Here is a 20,371-nt window from a genome sequence, read left to right on the forward strand (position 1 = left end):
GTGAAAATATTTCTGGATTCAGATTATTTTATTTCGTGCCACGTTATGACTTTGAGCCACATGATTACATCAACATTTTGTGAATTCGACATGACATTTTGTGTAAATGTCAATCCTTTTTAATACTTGCACAAAAAAAGTTTAAAACGTTAAATTTACTTTAAAATATATCTGGATTCAAATGATTTCATTTTGTGCCACCTTTTGACAAGTCATCAAAGCGGATGAGGGTTTTTTTTTAATTCCAACTCTTACATTAAGAATACAGACATAATCCAGTGAAGGATACATCAATTATGTGATAAGAATCTTACTTTTTCTCAGCATTTCCAGCCATAGTAGAAAATGAAAACTCTAGGCGTAAGGTTTGATTCACCGGTGAAGCAACCCAGTCACGTTGAAACAAAATGCTCTGTGGCAAACCTTAGGACCAGCCCTTTTCACCCAGCAGGCCTGCAGTTAGGGTAGGGCTTATATGTGTGTTCTTTGTGGCATCATATTTTCTGTTGCCTTGATATCTTGCGATTAGTCGCTATGAGAAAGCACATGTCCAACATATTTATTTAATTTATAAAAAAAAAAGGAATTGAAATGTTGAGCAGTTAGATTAACACAGACAGTCGTCTTTTGAAAAAACAAATGCATTGATCCGTGTGATATAAATTATAAAACAATTTCCTTCCATGATTGTGTTGAAAAAAAAATAGCCATTTTTAAAACTACACTTGTTTACTTATTATTCTTAGTTTTTCTTCTGTTTTCTGACTACTACACAGTTGTCAAAACACTTTAGCTATCTCAGCATCCGTCTTGTGTCATTGCGTTTGCTCCCATTCATTTACAACGGCGTGTCCGCCAGAGGGCGACATTTCCCCGTTAGCGCTCCAGCGGGAGCTCATGTAAATCAATCCGATCGCCTGGATCTCTGCCCTGGCGTCGTTCAGCGGCTGCCTTCGGCACTTTAGGTACCAGGGGTGGCCTATGGAGCTCCAGGGGTGGCTTTCACACGTTTATCAAATATTGATTTGCAAAAGTATGTTTCATTCATGAATTATTCCAATTATTATTTTTTTTCGCTGACCCGCAAAAACAATCAGTGACGCTACTGTTACCCAGAATCCATTGCGGCATCATGGCGGACAACAGGGAGAAAGCGCTGCAAGATTACCGTAAAAAATTATTGGAACACAAGGAAGTAGACGGGCGGTTAAAAGAACGTAAGATCCAATTTAACATGTACCGGCAAGTTAATGACAGTACAGTTGCGTATTGCGCTTATATAAATGACAGTATCATACAACCAGTATGTGTTAGCTGGCTTGCTAGCTAGTGCTTTGTCATGCAGTGAGCATCGTAGTATATTTGAATGGCAGTCCACTATAATATCGAGATGCTAACGTGGAAATAAACAAGCCCAGTTATGTTGAATTTGACGAAAACCGGTTGAATTGCAAATAATGAACATAAATGTTAATAACGTCACAACCGTAATCGTTAGTTTGTCGTGTTTTGTCATGCATTCCTACCACTGCTAACCGGCTAGCCAACTGTTCTTGGAGGCGTTTTTAATTTGAGTTGTTGAAGAAAAAAAAGTCCTTTACGTGTTTATTTTGAAATTAAAACGTAGTTCTCCATTCTATTTGATTCTCAGTGAGAGAACAGCTTCGAGAACAAACTAAACAGTATGAAAAGTCAGAGAATGACCTCAAAGCTCTGCAGAGTGTTGGTCAGGTAAGAAGTATTATTTGTAAATATTACCCTGCTAATAATTAATGTCTTGTATTGGTGAAATATAGTTTAATCTGGTAAAGATATTTTAGCCATAACCACATCTATGTCTGCAGATTATTGGAGAAGTCCTCAAACAGTTGACAGAAGAGAAATGTAAGTTAAATGACATTTTTGTCATAATGTCATTCATGTGATATTAATGTTTGTGTTTTGATTACAGTCATCGTCAAGGCCACAAATGGTCCTCGATATGTGGTTGGATGTCGCCGACAGGTAGGTACTCAACACATACTCGTGTCGGGGGGGTTCACGATCTTTTAATCGCCCTCACCTCAAACTTAAAAATGTCGTTTATTTTCTTATTTATCCTAGTTGGACAAGTCACAATTGAAGCCAGGCACCAGAGTGGCTTTGGATATGACTACGCTGACTATAATGAGGTAGGCTGGATGTTTTACTTATTTGATTCTAATTTCAAATCCACCTGCACTTATTGGCTGAAAAATATTGGAGATCCCAATTATTATTTACTGTTATATATTATTTATTATCAAATGTAGTAGCCTAGAGGTAAGAGCTGTTTGACAAATGAGGGATCCTTCGCAGAAAATGGTATGATGTGTCTGAGCTCATCATGTTTACATTTTTTTTTTTTTTAGGTATCTGCCACGAGAGGTGGACCCTCTGGTGTACAATATGTCCCATGAAGACCCCGGTAGCGTCTCCTACTCTGAAATTGGTGGATTGTCGGAACAGATCCGTGAGCTGAGAGAGGTAAAAAACCACTTGCTTCCAAATAAGCGTCAAAAGGTGTCGCAAAAGCGACATCACAAATAATGTTGCTTTGATTTTATGGCAGGTGATAGAGCTGCCCCTGACCAATCCCGAGCTTTTCCAGAGAGTTGGAATTATCCCCCCAAAAGGCTGCCTGCTCTACGGGCCTCCAGGTTAAAAGTCACGTTTTATTATAATGAGTCATTGTATTTTTTTTTTGACAACATTGTTTTCATTTGGATGGATTATTGTTTGCCCCTTAGGTACCGGGAAGACACTTCTGGCCAGGGCGGTTGCAAGTCAGCTGGACTGTAACTTTCTCAAGGTAAGTTATTAAGTTGCCTTGCCTTGCGTTCAGCTTCTCAGCTGATGTTACCCTGCAGGTGGTGTCCAGCTCCATCGTTGACAAATACATCGGTGAGAGCGCCAGGCTCATCAGAGAGATGTTCAACTATGCCAGGGACCATCAGCCTTGCATCATCTTCATGGATGAGATTGATGCCATTGGTGAGAGACACTGATTATCTACTGCAATGGTGTTTTGGCCCGTGTCATAGTTGAATTTGGGTACGTTTTAAAATGTCAAATTTGAACTGTTTTATATGTTCCTGCTAGGCGGTCGACGTTTCTCTGAGGGAACCTCTGCCGACAGAGAGATCCAGAGGACTTTGATGGAGGTAAATAAGGCACCTCGAGACTTTTCATGACACGAGCTGTGATACATGCCTGTTGCTGTGCTACTTGACAGTTGCTGAACCAGATGGATGGATTTGATACACTACACAGAGTCAAGATGATCATGGCAACAAACAGACCCGACACTCTGGACCCTGCCCTGTTGCGACCCGGCCGGCTTGACCGCAAAATCCGTAAGATACCCTTCGAATTGTATTTTTTTTTATTTTTTTGTTTACACCTATGCATGTCTCCTCTACAGACATCGAGCTCCCCAATGAACAGGCTCGTCTGGACATTCTCAAAATCCACTCCAGTCCCATCACCAAGCATGGCGAAATAGGTCAGCAAAATATTACTTTTCCAATGTTTGTATTTTTATATATGCATCATCACGAGACAGACGACAATTAATCTTTGCATTTCCGTACAGACTATGAAGCCATTGTGAAGCTGTCGGACGGTTTCAACGGAGCTGATTTAAGAAATGTTTGCACAGAAGCAGGTTAGACATTGAGCATGATTAGCTTGTCTGTTTACAAGAGCCCTCTCTATGAACATAATCCCTTATCCACGTGGATTTAATATGTGCAGGTTTGTTTGCCATCCGCTCCGACAGAGAGTACGTCACACAAGAAGACTTCATGAAAGCTGTGCGAAAAGTGGCAGATTCAAAGAAGCTGGAGTCCAAGCTGGACTACAAGCCTGTATAGATATGACCTTTTTTCCGATTTGCTGTTGTATACGTTTGGCCAGAAGAAAAATGTATTCATGTTTGTGGGAACAGCATTTGCATAAAATATATTGTCATCCACCAAAGTGATTTTTGCTCTTGTGGCCGCAGCACAAAACGATTTGTCACTTCTGGTGTTCAACACTTGTATAAAACAAACAAAAACTTCATATATGGCAATAAATCGTTCTGTTTACATCTCTTTTTTTTTTTTCCTCTCCCATAGATTTTAATGTATAATTTCCAGTTTTTTTTTAAACAGTTTAAAATTAACATCTTCATTGTTTTCAGTGCAAATGAATGTTTTTGTCCAACGACAGTAAATACAACAGAACCAGGGATCAAACTTGTGAATGCGCAAGATAAATAGTATTTTTGCGTCCTCACTACTGACAATATAACGAATTAAACATCGATTCTCCAACCTGGAATAAAAAAATGGGAGTTGAATAAGATTTGACTGTGGTTAATAAATAATGCATCATACTGGTTATACATTCAACTATAAGGCGTCACCCTTTTTCTGTACATGATCACAAGGTTGCTGGTGCCTATCCCAGCTCAATTAAAGAGTTGTCAGTCGGGGCTGACTAATTCAGACCTAAATGAAAACACTGCTGGAGGAGGCAGAATGAGAACTAATTTACAGCTGTGTATTCACTACACAAATAGCACAAAATATTTACAAAAACAGTCTCAATACCAATAAAGTTCTATCATATAAATATTACAGCCTTATCTTCATCTCCTCACTATGTTTTCATTAGCATGTTCATAGAAAAGCAATACCTACTAAATGATATCAAATAATTCCAATAAAGTGACACTAATTTGTTTTGGGTTTACTTTGCATTATGAAATTCATTGTTCAAATGCAGCAGAACCAAGAGTCAGGGCAAATGATTCCTGGATGAAAGCTCTACATATGGGACAGTGTGAAAAGTGTGAAAAACAACTGTCACACACACAAGCATGTCTACAGGGCAGCAACACTCTATTGATAGCTGCATTTTGACACACTACACAGTCTCTACCCTGTCTCTCTGATAAGCCTTTATCATCTTCCTCATCCTCTACCTCTTTTCCAGTCTCTTCTTCCTCCTCAGGCTCACTGGGACGGACAATCGGGTCGGTAGGATGACCAGATTCTCCACCGCTATTAGCTGACATAAAAAGAGCCTGCAAGGACGATTTGGACAATCATTTCAATTCAAATTGATCTTGAAAATTTAAAAAACTGAAACAGGCATTAGATTTCAAAGTGGAAGTTTGAAAACTTACTTTTAATTCGTACATGTTCCCCTGTGAGGTGAGAAGGTGTTGGAAGAGAATCCTTGCAGACAGGTTGTACTTATCATCAGGTACATGAATTACAGTGACACTGGCCACCTGAAAGAAGATGATTTGTTCGAATGAGTTGGGTCCTTAAATGTATATTATTGGTGATATTCAAAGAACTCACAATATTATATGTGTCTCGAGCTTCTTGTTCCGTCAAGGTCAACACAGCCACGAGAGGATAGCGTTGTCTGGGCAATGGGCCAAAATCTGAGAGTGCCTGTTCAGGTGGAATAGAAGTGAAGCGTTCTTCTCTGTCTTCACTGCTGATACTAGAAGGATTGTGTCAAAGAGCCAAACTATGACAGAAGTTTTTTCCAAACACAAATAAAATCATCTGGAGATATTTGATTCATTATTATGGGCAGCACAGAATTTTAAAAAGGATACTAAATGCTCTGGCAGTGATGATAGAAGCCGTATAACGCCTCCCGGAAATGCTGGGGGTTGCTCAACCTGGTGACACCCTGGTGGGCCTGCAATGCTCGCTGCAGGGCACTGACCTCACAACCCCAGAAACAGCTCAAGATACATGGCTCCAAACAATATGGCTTCAACCACACACCATCTGTAGAATGTCATGGGAGAATGTCAAGTCAGACAAAACCATTAACACTAACCTGCTATCACCACGAGGGCTCAGTTCAATGAAGTAAACTTCCAAGACTGGACGGATCATTTAATGACCAATGAAAGTTACCGTATTTTCCGCACTATTATGCGCACCGGATTATAAGGCGCACCTTCAATGAATGGCCCATTTTAAAACTTTGTCCATATATAAGTCCATATATTTGGACAGGCCTGCCGTAGTGGCTCAATATTGGTCCATATATAAGGCGCACCGGATTATAAGGCGCACTGTCGGCTTTTGAGAAAATTGGAGGTTTTTAGGTGCACCATATAGTGCGGAAAATACCGTAATAAACGTCACACGCTATTTGTCTCCCACTGTATGGGATTTTTTTTTTTTGTCTCCAAATCAAAACAAACTGAATGTGCCTCAATGTGGAGGTTCGATCGTATTTGTAATTGTATGTACTGTACGTCATACTTGCAACAGATGCGGCTCCAGAACCCATCTCGAGGGAAAAAGGATTGGTCACTTGAACCATTTGCTTTTCGGGAGTAGGTAGGATGGACTCGGTGTCATCGGAGCTACGCAAGATAACTGGGACATCAAAACCAACCCTGTATAAATTGAAGCAAAACAATGTTAAGTGACTGGCTATCTTGGGTTTAATCTGATTTTAGTATTTTGTAAACTATCAGATATTTTCACGAAGAATAATTTTATATTTGATTAATGATATACATCCTGATAGTATAATAGTCCTTTGAATATTGTGAAAATATGTGGCTCAGAATACAACAATATCACCATACATATATTTGAGATATTTGATGTCAGAAATGTTATCAACGATATATCAATATATGTGACTGAAAGAAAATATACACTTAAAAAGGAAAACGTTGAATTATACATTTGTTCGATGCCCAAACTTCATACCATGGACAAAAAAACATGCAAACAACTTGTGTCATATCGACGATTGCCCTGTTGACAGTGTAAAATATCATAGAGAAACGACTTACCATCCGAGGACCAAGGCAGCGGTAATAACAAAACACAAAGAAACCACACTAATATAGAAGAGTGGCGAGTACTCATACAATGTAATTAAGAAACCTCCTGCCATTTTCTATAAATTAAACGCTAAAAAAACGACTTCTCGAAAATGGTAATACGGGAACATCTCACGACTGCCATGACAGCTTGAAGTTTAACTACGGTGGCTCTCGAGGTGAAAACCCAGAAACGTAGGTTTATTGAAACGCGTTTTGTTTTCTATTGCCACAATTGCAACACAAATTTGAAACTTTTTTCATTTGTTCATATCAATGAAGTACTGTACAGGAACCAAATATGTATTTCTGGGGCATATTTAATTATTAAATTATACGAATTTAAATATTAAAAAAAGTGGATAACTTGAAACACTTCTTTCAATGAACTACAAAATTAATTACAACAATTACATAATTATTAATACTATTGTTTGGTCGACATTATTTATGTCTTTATGCTTTTTAAATTTGTATGTAATATATCCGTCGAAATTTACTTTACTTTGATAGGTTTAACCGGAACGTCTCATGTTAATTTCTGAATCCCCACTGCTGAGCTTGCCTTCAAAACTAGCATCGTTTATTCCATCAGAGGCAACTGTGATGCGCGACGAAAAAACAGAAGAATGTGTAGCCACAAAACAGGATATATTTTATTATTCTATTTAGATCGGTGTGTTGGAATCAGTTGCTATAATGTGATCGAATCGTCGTGGTCATAGGGAGGCGCACAGATGTTCCAAGCTGCGGAGAAAGAAACCTTTATGCAGGGATTATAGGGGCGCGCGTTGTGTTGTATTTATGTTGAACAATTTGAATCCAAACCATGAGCAGTATGAAGGACAAAGCGACTATGCGCCAGCAGAGCTCGGATAATAACTCAGTGAGCAGCAATGAATGGGACATGGCAAATGATGTTTTCGTGTCCGGCTACGACGACAACCCGATGGGAGTGGAAACCCGCAACGGGGAGAGTGACCCAGGAGAACCCGGCTTGGACGGACACATTCCGCTTTTACCACAGGACGGCATAATACTGGGCCTGTCTGAAGAAGAATACTCGAGCTCATCGTATTTGGACATCGAGCCGAACTACACGGAAAGTGACGGCAACGTGTCAACCAAGAAACGCATACGTTCGAACAGCTCTCGGCACAGGGGTGAGATCGTGACGGAGCTGGGCCCGGAGGAGGTCAGGTGGTTTTACAAAGAGGACAAGCGGACTTGGAAACCTTTCGTTGGACATGACTCGTTAAAAATTGAGACCGCCTATGGGAGGTTCAGTGAGCAGAACCCCGATAAGGTTAAACGCCACAGTGAGCCCGTCGATACCGAGGGTAAAGACGCAACCACGTCCGGCGAGATCCAGCCAGACGAGAGCGTGGATGAGTGCGGTGTTCAAAATGAGTCGGCGGTCCGGCAACGGCCCTCGGTGTCCGACGAGACGAGGGACCTGGGCGAAAACAGAATTAACATGGAGGCAGTGTGTGTGAGAGGAGGCCTCTATGAGGTGGACATCAGAGAGAAGGAATGCTACCCTGTGTACTGGAACCGTAAGCACCCAATGCTTTTGTTTACTATAAGTCAGGGGTGTCAAGCTTATTTTTTTTCACGGGCCACATTCGGGCTTCTTTCGGAGGGCCATTATGACCGTCAACCCAAATAAATGTATGAGCACCTCATATTATATCCAGTAAAAGCAACAAAACAATCTGACAAATAATCATTTTCAAATCAGACGAGTAAAAACTGATCAAATATTTAAAAATCATAAATTAAAAGTGAATAAAAGTTAAAAGGAATAAAAGGGTAAAAGTTGCACGCACTCTCTAAATACAAATAACACGAACGTGATTTTCATTTCCCCCAGAGCAAGATCGCATTCCCGTGATGAGAGGTCAGTGGTTCATCGATGGAACCTGGCTTCCTTTAGAGGAAGATGAGAGTGACATGATTGAGCAAGAGCACCTTGCTCGTTTCCGCGGTCAACAAATGAGGGACACCTATGAAATGGAGGCAGTGACCACCACAGTAGACAGCAAAGATGGTAAACAAAAACATGCATATTGGGTATAATGATGAAATATTTATGACTGTGTCACGTTCTGCTAGCTATTCACAGTTTGAAGCTGAGCCGCAGCCATGTTGACTGGCACAGTGTGGATTTGGTGTACCTTTACAGCGACGCGACCACGTCCAAGATTGCACGAACCGTTACTCAGAAACTGGGCTTTTCCAAAGGTACATGGATAAACTGTAATCCATGTTCTTAGATGACCACAAAATGTCCTATTCGCAGCTTCCAGCAGCGGCACACGTCTCCACAGAGGGTACGTAGAGGAGGCAGCACCTGAGGACACTCCACCTGAAACCACTCACATCGTGTTTGTGGTCCATGGCATCGGTCAGAAAATGGACCAGGGTCGTATTATTAGAAACACTAGCATGTAAGACAAATGAGTCAGCACAATATGCAATTAAGGTGATTGTTTTCAGTAACACTCTTTGTCGGCAGGATGAGAGATGCTGCCAGAAAGATGGAGGAGAAGCACTTTCCTAATCGCACCACAGAGCATGTTGAATTCCTTCCTGTCGAATGGCGGTCGAAACTGGCTCTTGATGGAGGTATGATGCTAAAAGCTAATGTTAGCATTAGATTTATTTCTATATACTCGGTCAAGGTAAGATTTATATTCATATATTCATTCACTATTTCATCTTTAATGATGAGGATATATACTACATGACCAAATGCCTAGGTGTCAAACCCAAGGCCCGGGGGGCCAGATACGGCTCGCTACATAATTTTATCTGGCCTGCAAAGACAAATTGGGCATCAAATTCGTGTGTCATTACTAGAATTGCAAATTGTCTTCATTTTTAATATCTTTTTTTAAAAATATTTGACCAGTTTTTACTCGTCCGATTTGAAAACGAGTTATTTGTCAGTTTGTTTTGTAGCTTTGACTGTATATAATATGAGGTGCTCATACATTTATTTGGGTTGACAGTCATAATGGCCGTCTGAAAGAAGCTATGACTACAATGCGGCCCGTGAATAGTTTGACACCCCTGCCATAGTTAAATTATGTACTTGCTCATAGAGTATGTTTATCCATTTTATGTTAGCAGCAAAGAGGCTAAATTGCTAATGTAGCCACTGATATATTTAACCGTGGGAGGACCAGCGACCAGATTGGGCTACCAAAAGATGGAGATACTGGGGATCGATCCCAGGACCTCATGCATGCTAAGCATGCGCTCTACCACTGAGCTACATCCCCATATGTTAGCAATAAACATACTTGTCTTTCCATCTGTTATTTCACGCACTGACCCGCTTCCAGATGGGCTGTCTCATGTTTTAAATACAGTGTTACTTTTCAAGACATGATATTGCACGATGCGCTCTTGCAGATACGGTGGACACCATCACTCCAGACAAACTTAGAGGTCTTAGAGACATGTTGAACAGCAGCGCCATGGACATCATGTACTACACTAGTCCGCTTTACAGAGACGAGGTGAGATTATTTTATGTAAATTTGTGCAGATTCATCTTTGGGGAAAGAATTTCGGTTGAATATACAATATTCTGCATGAAGAAAGACAACAAAATTAATAGTTTGCTGTACATCTGCGATATGTAAAACATTTATTGTGTTTGTCTGTATATGCAGATTACCCGTGGCCTGACACTGGAGCTGAACCGTCTTTACTCACTTTTCTGCTCAAGAAATCCAGATTTTGAAAAAAATGGAAAGGTTTCCATCGTGTCACACTCGTTAGGTTGTGTCATAACCTTTGACATCATGACGGGCTGGGACCCTGTGCGCTTTCATCATTCTCAAGTGCCAGATCCAGAAGAAACAAAGGCCCGCTGGCCAAGTGATGAAGAGCGCCATCTTCAGGAGCAGCTCAGACTCACACGCCTCAGGTATTTGAAATGTATTTTCTACTCTGCATTTTACTAGAAACACTCAACGCAATAACAAAAGTTTGTGACATTCTTTGTAACTGAACGATTAACATGTGCATTCTAAAAAAAAAAAAAAAATGTTTGTGTAGGTTGAGAGATTTGGAGGATCAATTCCAGGGTCTGCAGACCTTGTCTTGTGTTGCAATTCCAGCTTTAAAATTCAAGGTAAAAACATTCATTGGAAACTAATCAAATATCATTGTTATTCGTTTTAATTTTTTTTTTAAACTAAAATTTACTGTTTCTTGATCTTTTAGGTGGAAAATTTCTTCTGCATGGGCTCCCCATTGGCTGTATTCTTGGCATTACGAGGCATCCGTCCTGGTAGCAACGTTGTGCAGGACCATATCCTCCCCACCTCAATCTGCAAACGCCTTTTCAATTTATTTCATCCAACTGACCCAGTGGTGAGTACTTTATTACTAGTCTGGCCTAGTCCAGTTTTAGATCCATAGATCCATTTCAGCTATGGAAGCCGCTCTGATTTGAATTATGTTTTACAATGGATTTTAAATACATACCATTTAATAAATAAGATGGGAAAACAATATCCAAATAATTCTTTCATTCTCTGCTCTTATAGGCATACAGATTGGAGCCTCTTATTTTAAAGCACTACAGTAACATTGCACCTGTTCAAATCCACTGGTAAGTCATTCTTTGGAGTGAATGGCTGTTTTTCCTCTAATATGGCATAACTTTGATTAACTAGGCATCCCTAAACTAGATAAGTAGGAGAAAATAAATGGATGGTCACACATGCAATCAAATCTTTTCACAAGCCGTTCGTCCTAAAAAACTAAACAAAAAAACAGCGCCCTCCGGTGGCATTGATTGCAAAGACAGCTTGAGCGTACTTAACAGAACAAAAAAAAATTGTTGTTAGTTTTCATGGAAAAGTCATATTAAGCTAGAGGAGAGAAAACGTCAACATATTTATGTTCATTAGTTAAAGTTGATTTACGTGACTTTGATGTGGCAGGTACAACACCACCAGCCCCACGCCATATGATCACATTCGCCCCACACTGCTGAACCTCGCCAAGGAGACGACATCTATATCAGACTCGGAAAGCCTTCCCAGCCCTTGCACCTCCCCGCCCCAAGCACGACGACATTATGGAGAGTCCATCACCAATCTGGGCAAGGCCAGCATCATGGGTTAGATACCTTTTAAAATGTTCCCAGAAGACAATTAACTACCGTATTTTCCAGACTACAAGGTGCACCTAAAAACCTAAAATTTTCTCAAAAGCCGACAGTGCGCATTATAGTCCGGTGCGCATTATATATGGACCAAATTCCTAAATCTAAACTGGCACGAAGCATTGTGTCATGAAATCAATCATAAGTGGCCCGCTGAAGACTATGAATCATGAATCAAAAGACTATGGATCTTTATTTTGTGATTATAAAGTAATTTGTTCCATCTGAAGTTGAAATTAAAAAGATAAAATGGAGAATGATTTGATTTGGATTAAAAATCTGACATGATGCATTAATGGCGCTCCTTATAGTCCGCTTTATAGCATTATATAAGGACGTTTTAAAATGGGCCATTAATTGAAGGTGCGCCTTATAGTCCGGACAATACGGTATTTTAACTGCAAATGAGGATCATCTCCAAACGTGCAAAACCACGTATGGTCTTCTCGCCCTTCAGGTGCTGCAAGTATCGGAAAGGGAATCGGAGGAATCCTGTTTTCTCGCTTTTCTCGATCCAGTGGCCAGGTGGGTGGTGTGGAGGAAGAGCCCTCAGATTTTGAGGGTCGAACCACAGAGGTGGACAACGCAGCAGGAGAGAAGCCACTGCTCCCCGAAAGTGATGAGAAGGAGAAACAAGTAGAAGACGAGGGTGGGGAAATTGAGCAAGCAATGTCTCAATCCACTTCAGTGGTCTTGGACCAAACCACCTGTAAGTCCAAAAGTTCTTTGAATTTGATATTTGTTTCCAATCTACAGCAACAACAATAAGTGATGTTTTTCTGTGTTTTAGTGGAGCTGGAAAGACGCATCGACTTTGAGCTGCGAGAGGGCTTGGTTGAGAGCCGCTATTGGTCAGCGGTGACGTCACATACAGCCTATTGGTGCTCTTACGATGTGGCGCTTTTTCTCCTTACTTTCATGTATAGACCCCAAGACCCGCCTGAGACTGCTGAGGACAACACCGAGCCCGCCTAAAAAATAAAAAAAAATCCATGCACACTATAAGGCATGGTCATTCAATTCATTTTCTATTCACACAATTGAAAAAAAAAAGCACTCCCTTTCTCACAACTAAAAAAAATATTCTATTTTACACACTGGTACTATTTCTAAAATGTGATTTTTTTTTTTTACCCTTAATATTACTATAAAGTAAATCCATATTTATTTTATTTACATTTTATTTATACTTCTGAACATAAAAACTGAAATATCTTTTAATTGATTTAAACCTTGGCTTATTTAAACAAGAGCATGAAATGATTTACCAAGTGAATTGAAACTGAATTGACATTGACAAATACTCATATCAGCACACAAACACACACGGACACACGCACACTGTGCTCAAAGCCTTGTCCTCACCACATCCAGTAAGTTCCTGTGCACCATCTTGTGCAGAAACAACTTCTTTTACCATTTGTGCTGTTTTGGTTTTGAACTTGTACAATGTTCTGTGTATTTGTATCCTCCTGTCACCCCATAATTGCTCCTAACCATTGAGGAGTACAATGCTTTGCTGTTGTGATCATTTTCTTAACATGGAGAGACAGTTACTTTTCAAACCTAGCTTACACTATTTTGATGACTAAAATGATGCGCTAGTAGCATAAACTTAGAAAGGTTCCACTTTGCCCTTTACAACAATTTGTATTGTTCGACCTGTGTGCGTGTCTATGTTTGGTCTTTGTGTACGTCAAAAGAGGCTGAATGGAAACAATTGAAACAAAAAGAAAATGACTCAGCCGTCAACCGTATTTAAATATTTTTATATATTTTTTTCCTCCACTGTCAAAAAAATCCTATTTATTTACTAATATTTGTTCCACATTAAAAATCATCCAATATGCCTTTATTGACCTTGCCATGTGAGCACAATAATAGCATCTTCTGTTTAATCATCATGAGAGTAATTTTGTCATGATATATCTTAAATGTGACGTGGCCAAATATTTAGGAGTTGCCTACAATATGTTGATGACCTTGCAAAATCAAGCATTGTGTAAAACATTCAGTAATGTGGCAAACAGTAGCGTCTAAAAACATAACTTTTGTTTAGCTAATTTTAGGCTGGTTTTCTTTACACTGTGACATAAGTTTCAGGTCCAAATGTATTCATAGCATATTCTAAATGTATAGCAAAACTCAAGAATATGCAAGTAACCAGGATCACATCCTTTTTTTTTTTTTTTTATAATGTTCCAAAACATAATTTTTCATCAAAACAGTTTAGGAATATGAATAGCCTATATAGTACTCAAGAGTACTAACAGTGCGAAAAAAAAAGTCGTGATTTATATATATTTTCAGAACTAATTTCTATTAAAATTTCTTATGTTATGGCCAAAAAAATATACTTTGATCTAACATTTACAGTATCTGCTATAGCTCTCAATGAGAAAATATATTTTTCCTGTTTCTTAAAATATGTTTGCCAAATTTGGGCTTTTTATTCATTTTATTTATAAGTTCAGATGTCTTTTGTTGAATGCGGTATTTCAATTTTGGACAGGATGCATGTTATTTATACTACAATGCCAAGGTTTCAACAATCATGATTTTGGTGAATGTGCCATTTACACCAGATGGGTATGAATTTAATAGTAGCAAAATGTCTAACTTCACTGATTTGCTCTATTTGTGTGTCTGTGCATGTTTGTGTGTGTGTCCTTTTTTTAAAAATGATTTGAGATGTTTTGAAAAAAAAAACACAATATGAAACTGGAAATGCAAAATATTTTTGGGGGGATCATTCAAAGCAATTCAATATGTGTATAGTACAATATTAACTTCCTTGTATTTTGTATACAAGCCTGTGACTATTGGACGGTATACCAATTAAAACACACGACTGCCAAACTGAATAAGATAATCTTGTCATCAAATCTATGATCGGGTAACCAGGAAGTACAGTTCTTTTTCATTTGAGGTTTTACAGTCACAATGTGATGTAAGAATTGTAGTTATTTGCAAATTCCAATGCCATTCATTCTCAATATTTTGTTTAACTACATTTTATATTTAGTACACAACTGAAGTAGAATAGAATATTTAACTTCACAAGGAACCTAAAAATGCCCCACATGGAGTTATAGCATAATTAAAAAACATATTTGAGACACTCAATCAATGGAAAAAAATCCCAACTAGAGATTGACAGCATGATTAAGCACATGATGAGTTTCATGAACATCTCATGATTTACGATTTAGTGATTTAAATACCATTAGGTATTTGGATCTTCAGCCGCCATAAAGTGCAGTGGGCCGTGATTCTGTGTGTCTCAAACAGAGAACGTCTGTTTCTTGCTTCCAGTGTCAACTTCCTCTAATGGGACACATTGTGATTTGTGTGAGCCTTCACTGCAAGGCACACCGCTCGGTGTGCCACCAGGGTATAAATTCATGACAGCTCAACTATCTAGTAGTTAATCTAACAGGAAACTAACCTCACTTCTAACTAATAAGAAGAACGTTTTTTTTTTTCGAGATTCAAGAGCAGAACCAGGAGAGGTAAGTCAAACTGCTGATGTCAAAGTGACTTTGTGTTTTTATTATTAGTCCCTTAACTCATTCACTGCCAACCCAGTTAAGATCTTTGACGTCTATAACCGTCAATGGCACCGAATGAGTGAAAGTTGGGTTAGGTATAATTTTTTATCATCATAATGTCTTATTTCTTGTGATGTATATTTAAGTCTCCTTGCCATTGTATCTACATTGCTTGTTATGAATACCTCAGGCGAAGAAAATTAATTTTGTAGAACCTTTTGACTTTTATTATTGTACACAGACTGCCAATATGTTATACTCATAAGTCAATATACCTTTGCCTGATTTCCATCAATGCCTGACAAGTCATGTCATTTCACCTCTAGTTCAGGTCAACAATGAATAAACAGTCTAGCATTAACAAAGAAGTCTTCATCCCTCATAATGAACGGCTGCTGGTGGCAGTGGAGGTACAGAGGAGAAAAAAGAAGAGGATGTCTTTCCTTTCGCTAGGATCCAAAAAAAACTATGCAACATTCATCTGTGTTTCAGGTGCAAATATGAATTTTTTTTTCACTTTATGTAAGATGTGCCATGACACGAATATGAATAGATTTCTCACACAAACCTGTAAAAAAAGGGCATCTCTTTTGCAGAAAAAAAGTAGACTTTAAATTACTTTTATGAGTTAATTATTATAGTTATTCATATTTTTTCATTATATATTATTTATTTCTATTTCTTTATGTACTACTTTGAATTTCATAAATAATGTAAGATGTTCAAAACAGTCTATTTATACTTAATATTTAGTGTAGTAATTTTTCTAATGTGCCATGACACAAATATTAAGACTTCTCACACAAACCTGTACGAAAAAATAGCATCTCCTTTGGAGAAAAAAAAAGTTATTTCTAATTATAGTTATTCATATTTTTTTATTATATATTATTTATTTCTAATTTTTGATGTACTATTTTGAATTTCATAAATAATGTAAGATTTTCAATTCAGTCTATTTGTGGATTACTTTAACTCTATCCATTTTCTTTACTGCTTTTTCATATTAGTTTCAATTTTTCCACTCCCTTAATTCATTCGATTTAGTTCGCCAGCAGTAAATGATAGTTTATGCTCTCTGTGTAGTGACCAACACAAGGCCACAGCAGCTCCTCATTTCAAAGGTGAAGCAGTTTAGTGGTTCCTTGGCCTTCACAAGGACATCACAGTGGGCGGTGGAGCAACTACGACAGGTCAATGGCATTAACCCCAACAAGGTCACCACCTCATTTTGATTTCATGGAAAGAGTCAATAAAGATGACTTTAAAGTTCATCAAGAGTAATTGCTTGCTCACGTTATTTACTCTCCACTAGGACAGTCCCGAATTTGACCTGGTGTTTGTCAATGCTCTGGACCAGTGGGTGGCCAGCTCAGCAGCAGAAAAGTGCATCTTGATTCAGATTCTATATCGTGCCTGCCGGACCTACTGGGATGGAAAGGCAGGAAGCCTGGTCAAATCGAGCCGCCGGGGTTCCCACCAGGATGGGAGGGCTGGTCCCAGTGATTCGTTACGTCGGCGTTCATCTGGAACACTAACATCCCGACGAAAAAGCTTAGTTGCACCCAGACCACCAGAGTTCATCAACTGCCCGTCCAAACTCACAGGAGGTAACAGAACAATATTACACAGCCTTGTTTTAGTCCATCACTAACGTCATTGTTTTAATGGCCAATAAAACAAGATAGAAAAAAAATAATATATATAATACATAAATAAAAAGAAAGACAGAGAAAAAGAGAAAAAAAGAGAAAGAAAGAGAAAGTGAAAGAGAAAAAAAGAAAGAGAAAAAAAAAGAGAAAGAGAAAACCTCAAAGAAATACCTAACCCTAGCTCTAATCCTATCCCTAGCTCTTACCCTAGCCCTAGCTTTAACCCTAGCTCTGTCCACAACTCTAGCTCTCTCCCTAACCCTAGCTCTAACCCAAGCTTTAACCATAACCCCTAGCTCTAAGCCCAACCCTAGCTCTATCCTTATCTGTAACCCTAGCTCTATCCCTAACCCTAGCGACAGGTCAATGGTATTAACCCTAGATTAACTCTATCTGTAACCCTAGCTCTATCCCTAACTCTAGCTCTATCCCTATCCCCAACCCTAGCTCTATCTCACCCCTATTTTGTGGTCATTATAAAATTGATAAAACAGTCAAAATCGAAAAGGCCAAACTTACTCCATACCATTTTCACTTTCACCAGATATCTGGTGTTAATTGTGTGATTTGTTTTTGATTTTTTCAAATGACAGAGTCCTCCGACATGAATCTGTTCATCTACCGCTGCAAAGCCTTCTTGAATCATATGACAAAGAAGATGGTTGCAAGCCAAAGGCGCTCACAAAATAGAGGTAGTTGATTTTTAATACATTTTACTGTCAACTGTTTTTATCCAGAATTTAACTTTTGGGATGTTTTTTTATTTTTTATTCGTCTGTTGTCCATTGTTTATTCTGCACCCCTTTCCAGATGAAAGGCATCTGTGTTCTATGGCTGGGCGGTCACATGAGTGGTGACTTTGTTGATTTCGGGGGAAACAATACGATGCAAAACAATAGCTGCTGGTTACGGGGAGCTCAGATCACTGAAGGTCAGATCACTGAACCCAGTGACAGAAGACGTGTAATTGATGGGAGACGTGCCAGGCTGCAAAACAGCAGCAAGTCCCAGTTCATAAGAATAATAATAATAATGATGATGGAAGGATAATAATAATAATAATACTCAGGCCTTGATTTCCCTCCCCATAGCAATTTTATTCATCGTGCATGCTGAAACAAACCTTGTAATTACATTCCTAGGCCACCAGGTGGTGCTACATCACCAACATGACTCATGAGGGTTAATATCAACCAAGAAGCAAAATACAGTCCTCAAAAAATTATAAATGCATTTCAACGGGAATAAAGATTGCTTTTAAAATGACAAACATGCACATTAAGAGAAGACTGCTGAAATACAAGCTCAAAATATTTCACTATGCTAATTATTAAACCAGAGAAAGAATATGTCTATCAAGTGTTCAAAAGTGTTATCATTAAAGCTATGCTGTACAGTCATTTTAATATTAGGAAATTAAAAATGTGTTATATAGTACCTGTATGTATGTCGTAATTTAATGTAAATACGCAATGAATTCCTTACATTTAATCATTTTGTTTATACCAACTAAAACTTTTTATTATTATGCAGTCCATCAGTTAAAAGTGGCTCTGAGGGAGCGTGGGCACAAACTGACTCCAGCTGAAGACAAGACGGTAGGGCTGGTCCACACAGCCCAGCAGCTTGCGGACATTGCTCACAAGGTAATTAAGGAGGCATTTTAATTCTAATTGCACAAAACGGATATAAAAAAGATAAAACATCAAAAAAAATGCAGAATTTACTTTAGCCTTCAAAGAATTCCTAGCCGGCTAGCAGATCAAAACTAATGCTTGACTCTCCTCAGCAATGGTGTAATAATTTGAATACTGCAATACTGAATTTCATTTTCATTATTTCAATATCTATTCCAGATGGCCCTGAAACGTGCAAAATAGAATCTTACAGGATGGAGGAGATGAAAACCAAGTGGATGCAAACAGTTCCGAATTCCTTCACAAAAATGTATTTAAAGAAAACTAAGGATCTACGTGCAGCCACTTACTTGGTGTATTCAGAAATACATAATTAATCTTTGTTTGTATTTAAAACACAAGACGATGGTTCTCATATAATATACAGTATATAAAATCAATAATAAAATAAAATAGGTATGTAAATCTGTTGCCAGCCATCAGATGAATCTTGTTTTTATTAGTTGTGCTTTTATTAAAAACTTTGTACAAAGCAACTAACACATCTTGTCTGCATGTTGTTATCCCAACTCATTGTTGGGTACTACTGTAAAATAATATTGTGTGTCCATTGTGTCTTTGTCTATGTTCCTAGAACATGAATCCAAGTCTTGTATGCTGCCAAGGTTCAGCGAGTCTTTGTGTCTTTGTAGTATGTCTTGTCTATGTGAATAAAGATTATTCATGTTGCACCATGACCAAGTTGTTAGTTGTTAGTTGTTTATATCACTAAATAACAGATCATAAACAACAGTACATAGAGAGAATGGTTCTGTAATACAATTTTATGCAAATAAAATTTTATCCGATTATTTAATTAATCGATAGAATAATAAACTTGATCGTGACAGCCGTTGTATTTATGTGTATGTAATTGGTGGGGACTGTTTGACGGCTCAGGGATTGCAAATTATTATAATAATTAATATTAGCTCATCATGGGCGCTGGCAAGCCATGATATGGCCATTGCTTCCCAAACAGACTTAGTAATGCCGGCTTATGAACTGTGAGAATGTCATTCCACCACTGGTGAGAAGCTTTGCGAGTTCACGTGAAGTTCACTGAAGGCCCCAAAATCCCATCTAAAGGCTAATTTGGGTTTTAGCGCAAATAATGTCACCATCCACTCCGGGTGTCGCAATATTAAATATTGATATTTTCCTTTATGTGCCAGGCTATTTGACTTTTTGGTGAACCCTTTGATAATCGCTTTGCATGGACGGACATCTCAGCATTAGCCAGAACACCAAATAGAGTTGTAAAAGTATCTGAGCATTTAGCAGTGGTGTCAAACTCTGGCCCGAGGGCCAAATTTGGCCCGTAGAGTAATCATATTTGGCCCGTGAAGACAAAATTGTGCATCAACTTTGTGTCAATACTAAAATTGCAAATTGTCTTTACTTTAAAAAAAAAAAATAGAGAT

At 38.5% G+C, this 20,371-nt stretch overlaps 4 protein-coding genes and 1 non-coding gene across 6 annotated transcripts in view; 3 read left to right on the forward strand and 2 right to left on the reverse strand.

Moving 5' to 3' along the window:
* The first annotated feature begins 1,064 nt into the window (after nucleotides 1–1,064).
* On the forward strand, nucleotides 1,065–4,109 carry psmc6 (proteasome 26S subunit, ATPase 6). The gene is made up of 14 exons (XM_061270756.1): nucleotides 1,065–1,217; nucleotides 1,652–1,731; nucleotides 1,845–1,884; nucleotides 1,952–2,004; nucleotides 2,104–2,171; nucleotides 2,391–2,505; nucleotides 2,591–2,678; nucleotides 2,769–2,830; nucleotides 2,889–3,012; nucleotides 3,121–3,182; nucleotides 3,254–3,374; nucleotides 3,443–3,523; nucleotides 3,614–3,685; nucleotides 3,775–4,109. Exons 1-14 carry the CDS (start codon nucleotides 1,133–1,135, stop codon nucleotides 3,891–3,893), a joined length of 1,170 nt encoding a protein of 389 aa, XP_061126740.1. The 5' UTR covers nucleotides 1,065–1,132; the 3' UTR covers nucleotides 3,894–4,109.
* A 424-nt stretch (nucleotides 4,110–4,533) lies between these two features.
* Nucleotides 4,534–20,371, reverse strand: part of cgrrf1 (cell growth regulator with ring finger domain 1) — a 34,261-nt gene continuing 18,423 nt past the window's right edge. The window contains exons 1-6 of one of the 2 annotated variants that reach the window (XM_061270757.1): nucleotides 6,851–7,054; nucleotides 6,306–6,442; nucleotides 5,642–5,819; nucleotides 5,376–5,523; nucleotides 5,195–5,302; nucleotides 4,534–5,092 (exon numbers count right to left, since the gene is read on the reverse strand). In XM_061270757.1, coding sequence (XP_061126741.1) covers nucleotides 4,775–5,092; nucleotides 5,195–5,302; nucleotides 5,376–5,523; nucleotides 5,642–5,819; nucleotides 6,306–6,442; nucleotides 6,851–6,954 — 993 coding nt within the window. In that variant the 5' untranslated portion in view covers nucleotides 6,955–7,054 and the 3' untranslated portion in view covers nucleotides 4,534–4,774. Of the gene's footprint in view, nucleotides 5,093–5,194; nucleotides 5,303–5,375; nucleotides 5,524–5,641; nucleotides 5,820–6,305; nucleotides 6,443–6,850; nucleotides 7,055–20,371 lie in introns of those variants that run through there. The other variant, XM_061270758.1, reaches the window with a different exon arrangement.
* ddhd1b (DDHD domain containing 1b) lies at nucleotides 7,428–14,258 on the forward strand. Its single transcript, XM_061270751.1, has 13 exons — nucleotides 7,428–8,436; nucleotides 8,754–8,930; nucleotides 8,996–9,124; nucleotides 9,183–9,330; nucleotides 9,399–9,508; nucleotides 10,301–10,407; nucleotides 10,564–10,820; nucleotides 10,952–11,027; nucleotides 11,120–11,269; nucleotides 11,446–11,510; nucleotides 11,845–12,023; nucleotides 12,526–12,777; nucleotides 12,859–14,258. The coding sequence occupies exons 1-13, from the start codon at nucleotides 7,710–7,712 to the stop codon at nucleotides 13,041–13,043; spliced, it is 2,562 nt and encodes an 853-aa protein (XP_061126735.1). The 5' UTR covers nucleotides 7,428–7,709; the 3' UTR covers nucleotides 13,044–14,258.
* Nucleotides 10,096–10,167, reverse strand: trnaa-agc (transfer RNA alanine (anticodon AGC)). Its single transcript has one exon. It is a non-coding gene; the product is annotated as a tRNA-Ala (tRNA).
* stxbp6l (syntaxin binding protein 6 (amisyn), like) lies at nucleotides 15,357–19,645 on the forward strand. Its single transcript, XM_061270761.1, has 7 exons — nucleotides 15,357–15,580; nucleotides 15,946–16,111; nucleotides 16,706–16,836; nucleotides 16,935–17,229; nucleotides 17,865–17,963; nucleotides 18,805–18,917; nucleotides 19,128–19,645. The coding sequence occupies exons 2-7, from the start codon at nucleotides 15,958–15,960 to the stop codon at nucleotides 19,149–19,151; spliced, it is 816 nt and encodes a 271-aa protein (XP_061126745.1). The 5' UTR covers nucleotides 15,357–15,580; nucleotides 15,946–15,957; the 3' UTR covers nucleotides 19,152–19,645.

Source organism: Syngnathus typhle, linkage group LG22, assembly GCF_033458585.1.
Source record: "Syngnathus typhle isolate RoL2023-S1 ecotype Sweden linkage group LG22, RoL_Styp_1.0, whole genome shotgun sequence".
NCBI lineage: Eukaryota > Metazoa > Chordata > Actinopteri > Syngnathiformes > Syngnathidae > Syngnathus > Syngnathus typhle.